A 12,628-nucleotide genomic window follows, 5' to 3' on the forward strand; every position below is an offset into this window, starting at 1 on the left:
GTCCTCTAGCATCAGAATCTCTTGCACATCGAGATAAGTGAAAAACTACATACAAAATGAAAACATTAAGGAATGTCTTTTTATTTCAGAGAGTATTAGAAGAGATTAGGAAAGGGCTCCATATTTATCTAGTAGTGCCCTGAATAGTCACCAGGGAATACCACAGCAGAGGTACTAAAGCCACAGCCGCTTCCCTCTAGGAATTTGTGACCCTCATCCCAGCTTTCTTCTCAGCACACACAACCCCACCTTGCTGACAAGTGCAAAAGATACACCTACAAACCCAGCTCTAAATATCCAGTGTTATAAACAGCACCTCACCTACATGTCCCAGCTGCCAAATCCAACTGATACAGACCAAAATGGTCAGTACAGACTAATGTATGTGCTCTACCAAGGCACTTGGAAAGAAATGTTTGCATTGGAATTTGCCTTATATGCAGCACCAAGTGCCTGCAAGCTGCAGACTGAGAACTGTCAGCCTTTCTGAGCCCTGAGCAAGGGCAGAGCAAAATATGTCTCTGTGGGGATTCATGCCCTGAGGCTGGGCTCCCTGGCATCTCTGGAGTACACAGCTTGAATCCTTCCTGTGACTGGAGCAATCAGCCTCTGCCACTCGTGCTCCGACATCTGAACAGTGCCAAGAGACTGCTGCAGCCTCTCTCTCTGCAGGGATGTTCATCTTGTCCCTCTTTCCTAGCAGGTTATTTCTTTTGATGACACATTATATTCAAACCCCCTGTTCTCTAGTTAAACGGATTCAGGTTATGGAGCTCCATTAGGAGGTATTCCTTGTTAAAAAGACAGACTAGAACACAGCCTCTGAAATAAACACAGAGTCTGTCTTCCTAAGGAAGGAAAGATTTGCTACTCTTCACGTTTTATAATCTAAATGCAAGAGAGAGAACAAATGAGACAGATGGAACAGCATGAGAAAAGGAGATTACAGCCCAGCAGGCAGTAGCTGTATTGCAGAACAGGCAGTGGTTTGTGTGTCATGGAAGCATAAAGGTTTTATAAAGGAGGATGTTACGACACGTTTCAGACTGAGGAGCCCTCTTGAGAGCAAGGGGAAGGATATGACAGTGCCTGTAGGCTGCTTCCATACTTTTTACAGCAGGCCTGGGCTAACAGTCTCCCATTTACCTTGTACTTCTGAAGGAGGGTCTTGACTTGGGCAGCACCGTGTTGTGAATTTATTGGCTCCTCACGTTCCTGCTGTTGTTCCACATGGTCCAGCCAGGCCATTAGTTCAGCAATAGCTTCTCGTGATGAAAGCTTTTCCATCTGAAGCTGAGGTAAAGCATATGATGAATCCTTTACACTCTACTTGTTAGAAATACCAAGGAAAATGACATTTCTATTTTTAGAAAGGCTCAGGCACTATAATCGCATTATTGGGGCGTGAACTTGAAAGTGAGCCCTGTGCTCCAGAGGGGCAAATGACTTCGGTTCTAGAATTCATGAATCTGAAATAAAATTCTTTCTAATTCTGAGTAATTCTTTTTAATTTTAAGTAACAGACTTTCATGCAAAACTGTAGAGATAAGAAATACATGTAAGCCAGGAAAAACACAGCAATATTTAAACTGCAGTACAATATTGGGGTTATTCTGAAAGCATGGCACAGCTAATTTGGGAAAAGGCAACTGAATCCCAGCAGCAGCATTTTAACCTAATTATTTAGTTTAAACTGAAAGATGGCAGCAGTTTCTCACTCACCTGGTGAAGCTTTTCTTGGATGGCTGGGAGCTGTGTAATCAGTTCTCCCCATTTTTGCTCAAACTTTGCCAAAGATGACCTAAGTGCTGCAGTATCAGCTTGCTTCACGTGGAGGAGCTGGCTGGCAGTGCTCACCACTGATGACTTCAGGGAAGATTTTTCATCAACCTCCTTAGAAAATGTCTTAGGTGCATGGGAGAAATTTAAGAGTGGGAAAATATTTATATATATATATGTTGAAATGAAGACAAGCCATATTTTCACAGGATAAAATGCCTCAACAAACAGATTTTATCAAGATGGCAAAATTCAGAAAACCTAAGCTCAATAAGTATTAGCAGATAAAGTATTCTTTTGCCCACCTTGATATACAGTGCTGAATGCAACCTTTTGCTCCCACAGAGACTGGGAATATCCTGACCCCACTTCACAGAGAGGTGCAGGGAGCAATCCCAGTCCTCATACCTCTGGCCAGCTCACATCCACCAGTCAAACCTTCATGATGCTTTGCTTTCCTCCTGTGCACTATTCCTTCTCTCTGGCCTCACACTGGGAACCTCCTGGCTAACCATCCAAGGGGAGCAGGCAAAGACATGAAATGCAATTCAGTGTTTGTCTTTCCTGACTTTGGCTGGCACCTCCACTCCTGTACCCTGAGCCCACGCTCCAGGTTCAGCTGTTAAGTGGCTTTGGGGCACACAGCCATTCAGTGCTGTATTATGTGGGTGGCTCAAGGCCATGGTAAACACAAAAAACCTCTCAAAAGGGTCATTTTCACCAGAATTCACAATGTCTTATCTAAACCTGGCAGAAATGACTTACAAACAAGCTGCTGATGTTGTCCCTGATGGTGGCAAGATCTTGTGACACATTGAGAGACTGCTCCTTCCAAAAATTCATTCTCTGCTGAGCAGAATCCAACCATTTCATCAATTCCTCTGAGTCTCTGTTGTAGCTACAGGAGGAAACAAAACACAAAAACATCTAACTGAGGCTGGGATACATTTCTCAACCCTCTTGTCTTCCCTGTGAGAAGGCCCGTGCTGTTCTGGCACCTCTGCTACTGCATAACCCTGCAGAAGCATGGCTTCAGCTGTCATCTATAAAAAAAATTACAAACTAATGTCTAGCTGAAACTTCAATTTTTTTTTCTGTTTTAGACCCACCTGACCAGGAGTTTCAGTAATGTTTGAAGTCGGTGTAGCTCATGGCCAACTTTTTTGGTTAAAGACAGCCACTGCTCTTCCAGCTTCCCAATCTGGCTTCTTATTTCTGGGCAGCTCACAGCAGTCAGCAATTTCTTCCCTTCTTTCACCATCTGGTACAGCTTGGCATGCTTTTCATCAACACTACTTTTGATTTTCTGTCAGAATATGGGAAGTTTGCAAAACAGTAACATTTTAAAGACAGAAAACACAACTAGAAAAACACATATCACAACTTCTAACTTCTTAATCTCACATTTCCTCTGTAATGTATTTTATTTTCCAAATGACAGCAATCTGTAATTCATAACATGAAAAAGGGACACAGGTTTTTGTGGGTTTGTTAATTTTTTGTTTGTTTGTTTGTTTCCTTTGGGTAACACAACACAGACTGTGTTATGATTTAATAGGCTTTTCTGACACCCGAAGATGTCAGGCAATGGACAAACACTGTCAGATCTGGCTGCACTGTCCAAATATATGACAGCACCCACCAAAAAACTATTGTCTTCCCATGCTCTTGAAAGTTATTGTTCCTCCTTCAGGCTCTATACCATTTTGAAAAAATAGTTACCACTTTTTTGAAGGAAACTGCTGAGATAATTATTGAATAATGGTGGCAGGGAGAAATGAAGAGTGGACAGCGAAGTCCTTAAGTAAAAAACAAAGGTCTGGAGTTATTTCTCTTGCAGAAATTAAGTCCTAGAGAAATCTATTCTGCTCTGTTTTTGAAACTGTAAAGCTCCACAGCTTCACCCTGCACCAAACATCATCTAAAGCTTTATGACTTTGTTTCTGAAGTCTTTAAAGACAAATAAAAACTTAGGAGTGAAGAGCTAGTTAAGAACTCAAAAAGCCAAGGAAAAGCAGGCAACTTCACATCAGTAGCTGTGCAAATTTTGCATGTCTCTTGTCTCAGTGCAATAGGTACCAAAAGCACCAGAGGGTCACTATGACTGCAAACATCTACTGTTGATTTATTACAAAGGCTTTACTGTAGCTCAGATTTTCCTGGGAATATCCAGTGATGTCTTTCCTGCAGTCAACCAGATTAAATCACTATAGTACTTTTTTCCTTTATGAAACATTCATTAATCACTCATTAATTTGCTTTTATTAAACACTTAATAATTCAAAAATTTCTAACAGAGAGTATCCTCTGAAGACTGAGAAAGGTCAGACCTGTGAGGCATGGCAAGCACTCTCTGAAAATACATCACTAAGATTACTGATAACCTTTCTTCTTAATTTTGTAAAACAACCATAAATGCTGTTTTCATATCCTTGTATTTAATTGTGTTTAAAACGTGGATAAAATATTTCCAGCTGCAGCTGAGGTTGTAAATAAAGATGTAGCTCTTCCATTAGACATGCAGCTGCAACCAGAGCTGCCATAAGAGTTGAAATATTTGGTACTTTCAGATATTTGAAAGCTCTAGGTTGATTCTTCTTTTCCATAAGTTTTACACTGTGGCATGAAAATAATTTCTGAATTACAGGGAAGTAGCACTATGCTCACTCCAAGGCTCTTGCTGTCCTTGGGATCCATGGAGCCTGCACATCTATCTGATCCCAAATACTTTCCTTTGAATATTGAGTTATAAAGTAGTTATAGTCATTACTCCCACTTAAATGGACTTTTAGCCCCTGGCTGGAATTAGGAGTCCAATCTTCTCCTACTTTTGAAAGTCAGTTTTGAGCTTGCATCCACATACAGCTGAGGAGACAAAGGAAGCTGTGCTGTGCAAATCACCTCCTCATATATTAACTAATATTTTTTGCCAGTTCTACTGATCCATAAAGAAAAGTAGTGACAAACACATAAATACCTCTAGAAGTGCAATCCTTTCCAATAATCTTTCTTCAGTTTCTTCAACCAAACTGACAGAAGGCAATGCAGAGGCAAGTGCTTCTAACTCCTTATTGAAAACTAGGCATTCCTCATCAAATACCATCCAATCCTAAAAAATACATTGAATTGTTAACACATCCATTTGCACTTTAATACACCAGGCCTTAATGCCTTCTCTAGGATCAGCAGCTCTTGCTTTAATGAAACATAACACAAAAGTAAGTGAACAATATGTAAATATCAAAGTGAGACATGACTTCAGCACAGATGAATTAATTATGCATTCTTCAGAATCTTTAGGGATTCTTATTTTAAAGTGGTGTATGCAACTTTTTATTCTCTAGGGATGTTCTGAGATTATTTGTTACATTTTTTAAGTTTTGAAGGGGTGCTGGTATTTTTCTGCCTTAAAGGGCTCTTCTGTCAGTCCAGACACTCAGAAATTACAGCAAGAAGTCATAAAGTGTGATGGTTTGAAATGTCCACTTCCAGAGATTTTCAAGAAGAAAGCTGGTTTACTGACACACATAGAATAAGAAATAGACTGTTGCTGTCCAGTGGAAACAGGAAAGGACAACTACTGGCCAAAGTCACTGTCAGGACAAGAGCTGCCGCAGATGCAACTTTTCTCCTTCCCTCCAGGCTTTACTCTTGGGTGTCTTTTGATTTATTACCTTTAACAGGCTCTCTAAGTGTATACCATACTGGCAGGCCTTCTTCTCCAGCAATTTGACTTCATTCACCAGCTCTCTCCAGAATTCCTCTCTCTTTTGCAGGACAGAAGGACTCACTCTCTTGGAAAATGCTTCCATGTAAGCCATGCGTGTCATGAGGTTGCAGAAAAAATCCTGGAAAAAAACCCAAGCTAAAGCTGGCTCTTTAAGAGAGATCACATTCCCACAGCAGGAATTCTAAGGCTTAAGTAGTAGGCAGGACACAATAATCCTTTGGGATAACTTAAGAAAGACATGCTTTCCTTACACAGCAAGGTGTTCTGAGGTAAGCAGAAATAGCAATTTATCACCGAAAGTGGTACTGTTTTGGTCTACTGAGAAATTTGTGTTTGTTTTCTGCACATACACCAGTCCCTCCCCTTTGCTATGAGCCAGCCACTCTCCCCCACTACACTGGAGAAAAACCAGTCACAGAAAACTGTGCTCCTTTCTATGCTGACCTGAGCAGTATTGAGATGAACAACTCCTACCTTGTGATTTTTCAGGTGAGACTGCAGGGCTGCTCTGCTTTTTGTTAGGTGCTTTGGATCTTGTGCCATCTTCTCTCTTCCAATAGCTACCAGCTCTGCAAACCCATGAAGCAAGTCCTCATACTGGCTTTCACTGATGGAAGGGGAGTTCAGCTCCACATACTTTGCTTTCAGAATCCCCCACATGTCATCCAGAACATCCTACAATGCAAACACAGTGTAGCAATTCATGAAGGACAGAAATGAATCCCACAAACCCACAGAATATGAAATAACCATCAGCCTTTTGATGCTGCAGGTGAATTGCTTAGAAGAATCAAACCACCTGAGTAAATTGGTACTGTGCTCTTACCTCTAATTTATAAGCTTCCTGGATTAAGGTGATAGGTAACTGCAATCTTTCTCCATGGCCTCTCAGTTTTGCTACTTGGTTTTCAAAATTTTGCAGCTCCACAGTACAGGCACCAATTTTCTGGATGAAGGACAAAATTAATTATTAGGAAGAGTCCCATTCCAATAAACTTTCCATTATCAGTGGTAGTGCAGTGAATACAGTGGCTGGATCCCTCCTGTGCCAGCACTTCACAAAATCCAATGAGCTAATAAACTAAATGGACAAAACATGGCATAACTTACTGTGTTCACACAGCACAGCCAAGAAGGGAATTCAGGTCTTGTGTCTCAGGTCAACATTCAACACGCCTTTCCATTTACTAATTCAAGTGCAGCCATGAAAATTAATCATGGAGTCTGAAAACAGTTTTTTCTTATGAATCAGAAGTACTCAAGGACTGAGACAGGATCCTTCTGAAGGAAGGAAAGCTATGTACTTCTGGCATTCCTTTCCCAAGAGTGGTTACCTAACACAATATAGCCAGTCCTTGCTAGGGAATTCAGCAGGGAACACAGCTCTCAGTCTGCCAGAAAATTATGCCTGTAAGCAAGGCTATGAGTCTGTAACAAACCAGCTTCAGAATATCCTCCTCTGCTTTGGTAATAAATAGGTAAATGGCCAATGACCATTCTTAGGAGGATATGCAGTCTGTTAATTTTTAATTTTCTGCTAATCCCAATAAAGGTCAAAGAAAATAGCTTAACTGGTCAAATTCCATATGATGAAGTGCTCATAAATGCTTCATGAGAAGATAGAAATACCAGAGTCCCATTCCCACAAAAAATAAAAATAAAAAAAAAATAGTTTGACATAAGAAAAGGCATAATGTATAGCTCTTTTTCTTCCCTGCCATAGTATGGGGTGTATTTGTTCTGGGAGGTTGTGGAAAGACTGGTTCCTCCACTCCAACCACTAAAATGTCTGGAATTAGGTCTAAGTATGGATTGGGGTGTAGTTAAAAAAAAAGAAAAAGGGGTGGTGGTGAATACAGCAAATACTGAACTCTCTCATTCTCTCCTTTTCTCATTTTAAAATCCTAAATTAGACTCAAACTTTAGAAAATATGAAACTTCACAAATTGCAGAAAACTGGAAGTAATAGCTAATGCTGTAAAAACTCTCCTTCAAATAAAATTACCTGAAGCTGCTCAGAAACATTATTTCCACGTAGTTCATTCAAGCATTGTTGCAGAGCAGCTTTTTTCTCAGTTAACTGATCATAGAGTAGCCTGGTTTGATTCTGCAAAAGAAACAAACATCAGAAATATATCATATAACAGGAGTATAGTAATGACCAGAAAAAATTACACAGCAAACAAAATTATTACCTCCTTAAGTAAAAAAAAAAAACAACAAAAAAACAAACAAGAAAGAAAGAACCAACACCAAAATAAAGCACATGTATTATGGGCTTAAAGCAGTAATTGGACGAAGGAAATTCTGAGTCTGGGTAGTGTATAAGAAGCAGATTACTCTGTCACAATGATCCTCTGTGACTGTAAAAATCTGGGAAACTGGTAAGAGAATCAAATTATTTTCTTCTGAAAATAGGAAAATGAGCCCATTACTGGGGACTGATGGAGTTCTATGGATTCTGCATAAGTAAGCATTGCAAGACTAGTTCTGTGGCTGTTTGGAGACAACATCCCAGTGTTCCTCAAAGGATCTGCTTTATTATTCAGCAGTGAAAGGCCAGGATTACTTGCAGATGATGAGCACACTGGAGTTTTGCTGGACATTGCAAACTGTATTTCAAAGACCAGACTCTTCCTTCCTTAGCTCTGACTAACCACCTGATCTGAATATTTTCCAGCAATAGTAGATGTAGCCCATCACAAGAACCTAAAGAAAAACTTCTCACAATCTGCTTTTCCAATAAAGAACAAAAGAAGGAAAATTTGTGAAACTGTGGCTTCTGCTTCTGTGGCACAAAATCTAAAGGAACAGTAAATGCAGTGGGGTCAAATCAACCTCCAGTACATTACTAAAAATAGCCTAGTGTCAGACATGGCACCACAAGAGAAGAAGTCTGCCTTTCCTGAGGACACAGCAGATGAAAGAATATATGAAAGAATATATGAAAGAATATATGAAACCATCCTTGGCCTAGTCCCTACACACAGAAACTTGCTTTAGCCTGCAGCTCAGCCTGCATGGGATGCCAGGTCACTTCCATACTTTCTGCATGCAAATTTTCTACTGTGATCCAGGCCTCTGCAGCACTGCAAACAGCAAAATTAATCTGCTTCTTGAGAGGCCAAGACAAGTTTTTAAGTAGTGAAAAAAGAAAGCCCATTAGAGGTTGCTCGTCTGTAACCCAAACGCATTAACACTGACAAGCCTAACAGGTGCTGTGAAACAAGATGTGCATTTGGCAGTGGAGTACCAGGTAATTGCTATTATGATCCAGCCCAGCTTTCATGGAGCTGCTCCTTGAGGCAGTGGCAGCTTGAGTTTGTTCCAGCCGTGCCTGCAAGTTGTTAAAGCACTCGCAGAACACATCTGTGCTCCCACCAGCGCAGCTGATGGACTTCAGAAGATCATCCTTTTTATCACTCAGATCAGCATGAAGTTTTTGCAGCTCCACAGACAGAGTCTAAAGGGTTGAAAGAAAAACAATATGAGTGAAAATGGTGTATGCAAGGACTCTTCCCTGTAAGAGGCAGCAGGGCTCCAACTGGTAATTGTTAAAAGCAACAGGCCCAAATCTGTGCAATACAAAATAGTTTGGCGGCATTATTCCTGAAAAATGCCAGCAGAACAGAGAGGAAATACAAGGCCATATATATTCTGCTGCAACAGAAATCCACTGGGGTTTCTCCTTCCCTCAAGGATCTGGGGCAGTTACCTCATACAGAGCCTGCTGCACAGCTGCCTCTTCAGTGGAGAGCACGGAGGTGTTCAGCATCTCCTCCATGTTATTCAAACACCGGCTGATTGCCAGAAGTAACTCAAACAATTTTCTGTCCAAATTGGAAGAGACTTCCTCTGCCACATTATCCTGGGTAAAAGCAAGCCAGTTTTCAGTACTTTCATCCAAGGCATGGCTAAGATTCATTCACTCATATAAGGTTAGTTATACTAATAAGTTAGTATTGCTCAGCCAATACTAAAATGGAATTAATGAACTACTGAGGGACAGACCTGGATATATGCAGGCAACATTCAGAGCTGTAGGGGCCAAAGCTGAGACAATGACCCTCTATGTACTGGACAGTGGCTGTGCTCTTACATGCCTCTTATTTCAGGCATGAGCACAAGAAGTTTGTCTTATCAGCTCCAATCCTGCAGATTTACTGAAATCATTCACAGGCTCCTTGCTTTATACAGTTTGAAGATTTTTACCCACACTAGCAAACTTTTCGATTTAGGTAGAAGTATCGTAGTGGAAACTTGGAATGTTTCCTGTTAAAATCCTCAGCCTATTTCTACATTACAGTCCATATCCAACACAAAAGCTCACTACAGTGAATGCCATTTGCAATAATATGATTACTGGCTGTTTCCCAGTGTCCAAACAGTGTCTTGTGTCTAGAACCCCTGGGGTTTTTTGCAATGCTTAGGACATGCCATTTTTACCTGTGCATGCACCACATTTGCTTCCTGGCTCAGGTCTCCCAGCTGGACAGTGTAAGTTTTCAGCTCTTCCACAGTTGGGGTTCCTGCACCTGAGAACGTGCCTCGAGGCAACATGTTCATCTTTGCTGTGATCTAACATTTGGAAAAAGAACACTGCAATTAGAAGAGCAGCTCAAATGAAGACAGGCTATGGGCAACAAAATAACACTCCTGTCAAAAAGCACTAAAAGTTTCAAGGCACTGATATAAAGCACCTGGATAGCAGGGTTCTCTTTTCACTGGCAGAAGTTGGGCAGGCTGTGCCCTGATGGGAGCTTGATTGAAAAAGGAGCCTCTGATTCCCAGCTTTATGGTCTACAGCTGTAGTGTGGGTTAAGGCAACCCTACTGCCCACTGCAGGGTAAGTCTTGCCTGAGGAAGGGCTGATATTCACCCTTCTACATGTCTAATATTCTTCCACGTATTGCAGCAATTTCAGACAACAGAAAATCTAATAATTCTAATTTAGTATGAACAAAATTGTTAATACCAGGAATGACAGTTTTATCCAAGCAATAAAAGCCTCTGCAGTCTGTTCAGAACATACAGCTCCAACTCTGCTTTTGATGTGTGAGAATGAGAACACAGTGCTGAATGGCAGAACAAAATTTAAGCCAGAGATTTGCTCTGACCAAAATGTTCCCACTTGTGGGAACTGAGATTTCACCCACATCTACGGGAATCAGCTGCGAGCTTGACGGATAACTCCCTTCGTCCTCTTGAAAGAAGTAAGCAGATAACATCTACTCTGAATATTAACCACAGGGATTCACCTAAGTGCTCCCACACTCTGCTTAGCAGTCACTACCTCACACACATGATTTACCTCGAAGTAAAATTAAAAGACAATTATGGAAACACTATGCAGAAACAATCTCCTCTGGAGAACCCTTGCACAATTTCAGTTATCTGATGGAGGGCCACATGCTACTATGGCACAGAAAGATACACTAATTGCCATCTACACTATCAGAGTGTTTGATGGAACTTAAACAAACCTGAGGTTCCACAAGCTGGCAGGGAGGAGATTTCATCTTTGATGACAGCTCCTGTTGTAAATATTGCCATTTATTACCCATGTGATCCTTTGGAGCTAAGGTGCCATCAGCCTGCTTGCTCTTTGAGTCAGATTCTCCATTGCTGTATTGAGAAAACATTGTTAGAATGACAATTACTGAAGCAGAGTAAGTAAAACTAGGTTTCTTGTACAAGATTAGTTTCTCTTGCTCCTGCCTCAAAAGCAAAGCAAAACCAAGTGCATGTATGATTATTAATCCAAGCTTTGATAAACTCGTTTGGACTTTCCCCTTCACATAAAATATGCCAGGAGCCTGCTGGCAGCCTCCACCTCTGAAATGACCACATGGGGAGCACAGTCCCACAGGAAGTCTTGGTTCCATGCTGGAAGGTGCCTGATACCCATGTCCCCTTTTTCAAAGCTGCTGCCCTTACACTGGCTGGGTGTGTCTGTACAGCCGTGGCTGTGAGCAGAGCACCCAACCTGACTACAGACAGGCCTGATTAACTCATGGCAGGTGTCAGTCCCACTTGTTAGTGAGGTCCTAAACTCTGGAGTCAGCCCAGTATCAAACAGGCTGTCCCATAAATGAGCCTCCATTTCTCTGGACTGCTGATGGCAGAAATCCCCAAGCTTCTGTCATTTTTCTTCTAAAGGCACACAGAACCAAAGAACAGAACCAGGGGTGCCACTGCAAGGCTTCAGCAGATTTATGCACTTTTACATCACTGAGCCTGGTGACTGATTGTGTTATTCTGTACCTGGACTCTGATTGTGGAGTCACGCTGTCCTCAAGCTGTGGCTGCATTTTTTCCACGCACGACTCAATAAAGTCAATGAGGCTTTTCTGCTCAGCTGCTTTTAATTTCAGGTCCTGTGCACAGAGAATAGCATGAGCAATTACATGAACTGTAATAATCTGAAATGATGATTGTGCTTTTCCAATCACATTTTATGTGAAATCATTTAGCAAAGAAAAAAAAAATTACATCTGTCAGAATAAAATGCAGTTTATGTATAAACACGAATTTACAGAACAAGCCATTTTCTGCAAATGTGCATTTTTATGGAATATATTTCTACCTGAGCTAAAGTTTTAAAAGCAAAGCCCAACCAGAAACAAATTACATATCGAAATTTAAACACCACTGACTGCAATCCTTACATAAAGAAATAGGCAAGGGAAAATGGGATTTGCTCAAATATGAGTTCAAGTTCCATTAGTTAAAAGGAGAGTGTCGAGCAACTCAAGCTGGACCACTTTCTCCAGCTCTTTTCCTATAGCAAGAAAAAGGCAAAAGTTAATTTACAGTTAGCAAAACAGAAGTAATTTTCAGAGCACAGAACATGACAGAATTTTCATATTGTGTTAACAACAACCTTAAAAGGAATGGGAATGGGCTAACTAAAGTTCACAAAACTTTAGTTTCAAACTTACCTTCAAAACCAGTATCAGTGTGTAGACTCAGATTTCATGATACATCAGTGTTTTAAAGCTAGGACTCTTGCCTTGCTTCACAGTGATTCAGATGGCATCACCCACCCCTCCAATCTCCTAGCTTGATATTACTAAAACTTTTTGACAAGGGATTTTAGGGGTGAGGGCTTTCTCCATC

At 40.9% G+C, this 12,628-nt stretch overlaps 1 protein-coding gene across 1 annotated transcript in view; it reads right to left on the bottom strand.

The window, feature by feature from the left end:
- The window catches only part of SYNE2 (spectrin repeat containing nuclear envelope protein 2), a 174,126-nt gene that overhangs the window by 55,294 nt on the left and 106,204 nt on the right, over positions 1-12,628 (bottom strand). The window contains exons 71-84 of the mRNA XM_058860814.1: positions 11,774-11,886; positions 10,993-11,134; positions 9,956-10,087; positions 9,225-9,377; positions 8,763-8,972; positions 7,515-7,616; positions 6,336-6,455; positions 5,984-6,184; positions 5,454-5,627; positions 4,757-4,888; positions 2,889-3,085; positions 2,545-2,677; positions 1,723-1,905; positions 1,147-1,293 (exon numbers count right to left, since the gene is read on the bottom strand). Coding sequence (XP_058716797.1) covers positions 1,147-1,293; positions 1,723-1,905; positions 2,545-2,677; positions 2,889-3,085; positions 4,757-4,888; positions 5,454-5,627; positions 5,984-6,184; positions 6,336-6,455; positions 7,515-7,616; positions 8,763-8,972; positions 9,225-9,377; positions 9,956-10,087; positions 10,993-11,134; positions 11,774-11,886 — 2,139 coding nt within the window. The remainder of the gene's footprint in view (positions 1-1,146; positions 1,294-1,722; positions 1,906-2,544; positions 2,678-2,888; positions 3,086-4,756; positions 4,889-5,453; positions 5,628-5,983; positions 6,185-6,335; positions 6,456-7,514; positions 7,617-8,762; positions 8,973-9,224; positions 9,378-9,955; positions 10,088-10,992; positions 11,135-11,773; positions 11,887-12,628) is intronic.

Source organism: Poecile atricapillus, chromosome 1 (assembly GCF_030490865.1).
Source record: "Poecile atricapillus isolate bPoeAtr1 chromosome 1, bPoeAtr1.hap1, whole genome shotgun sequence".
NCBI classification, from domain to species: Eukaryota; Metazoa; Chordata; class Aves; order Passeriformes; family Paridae; genus Poecile; species Poecile atricapillus.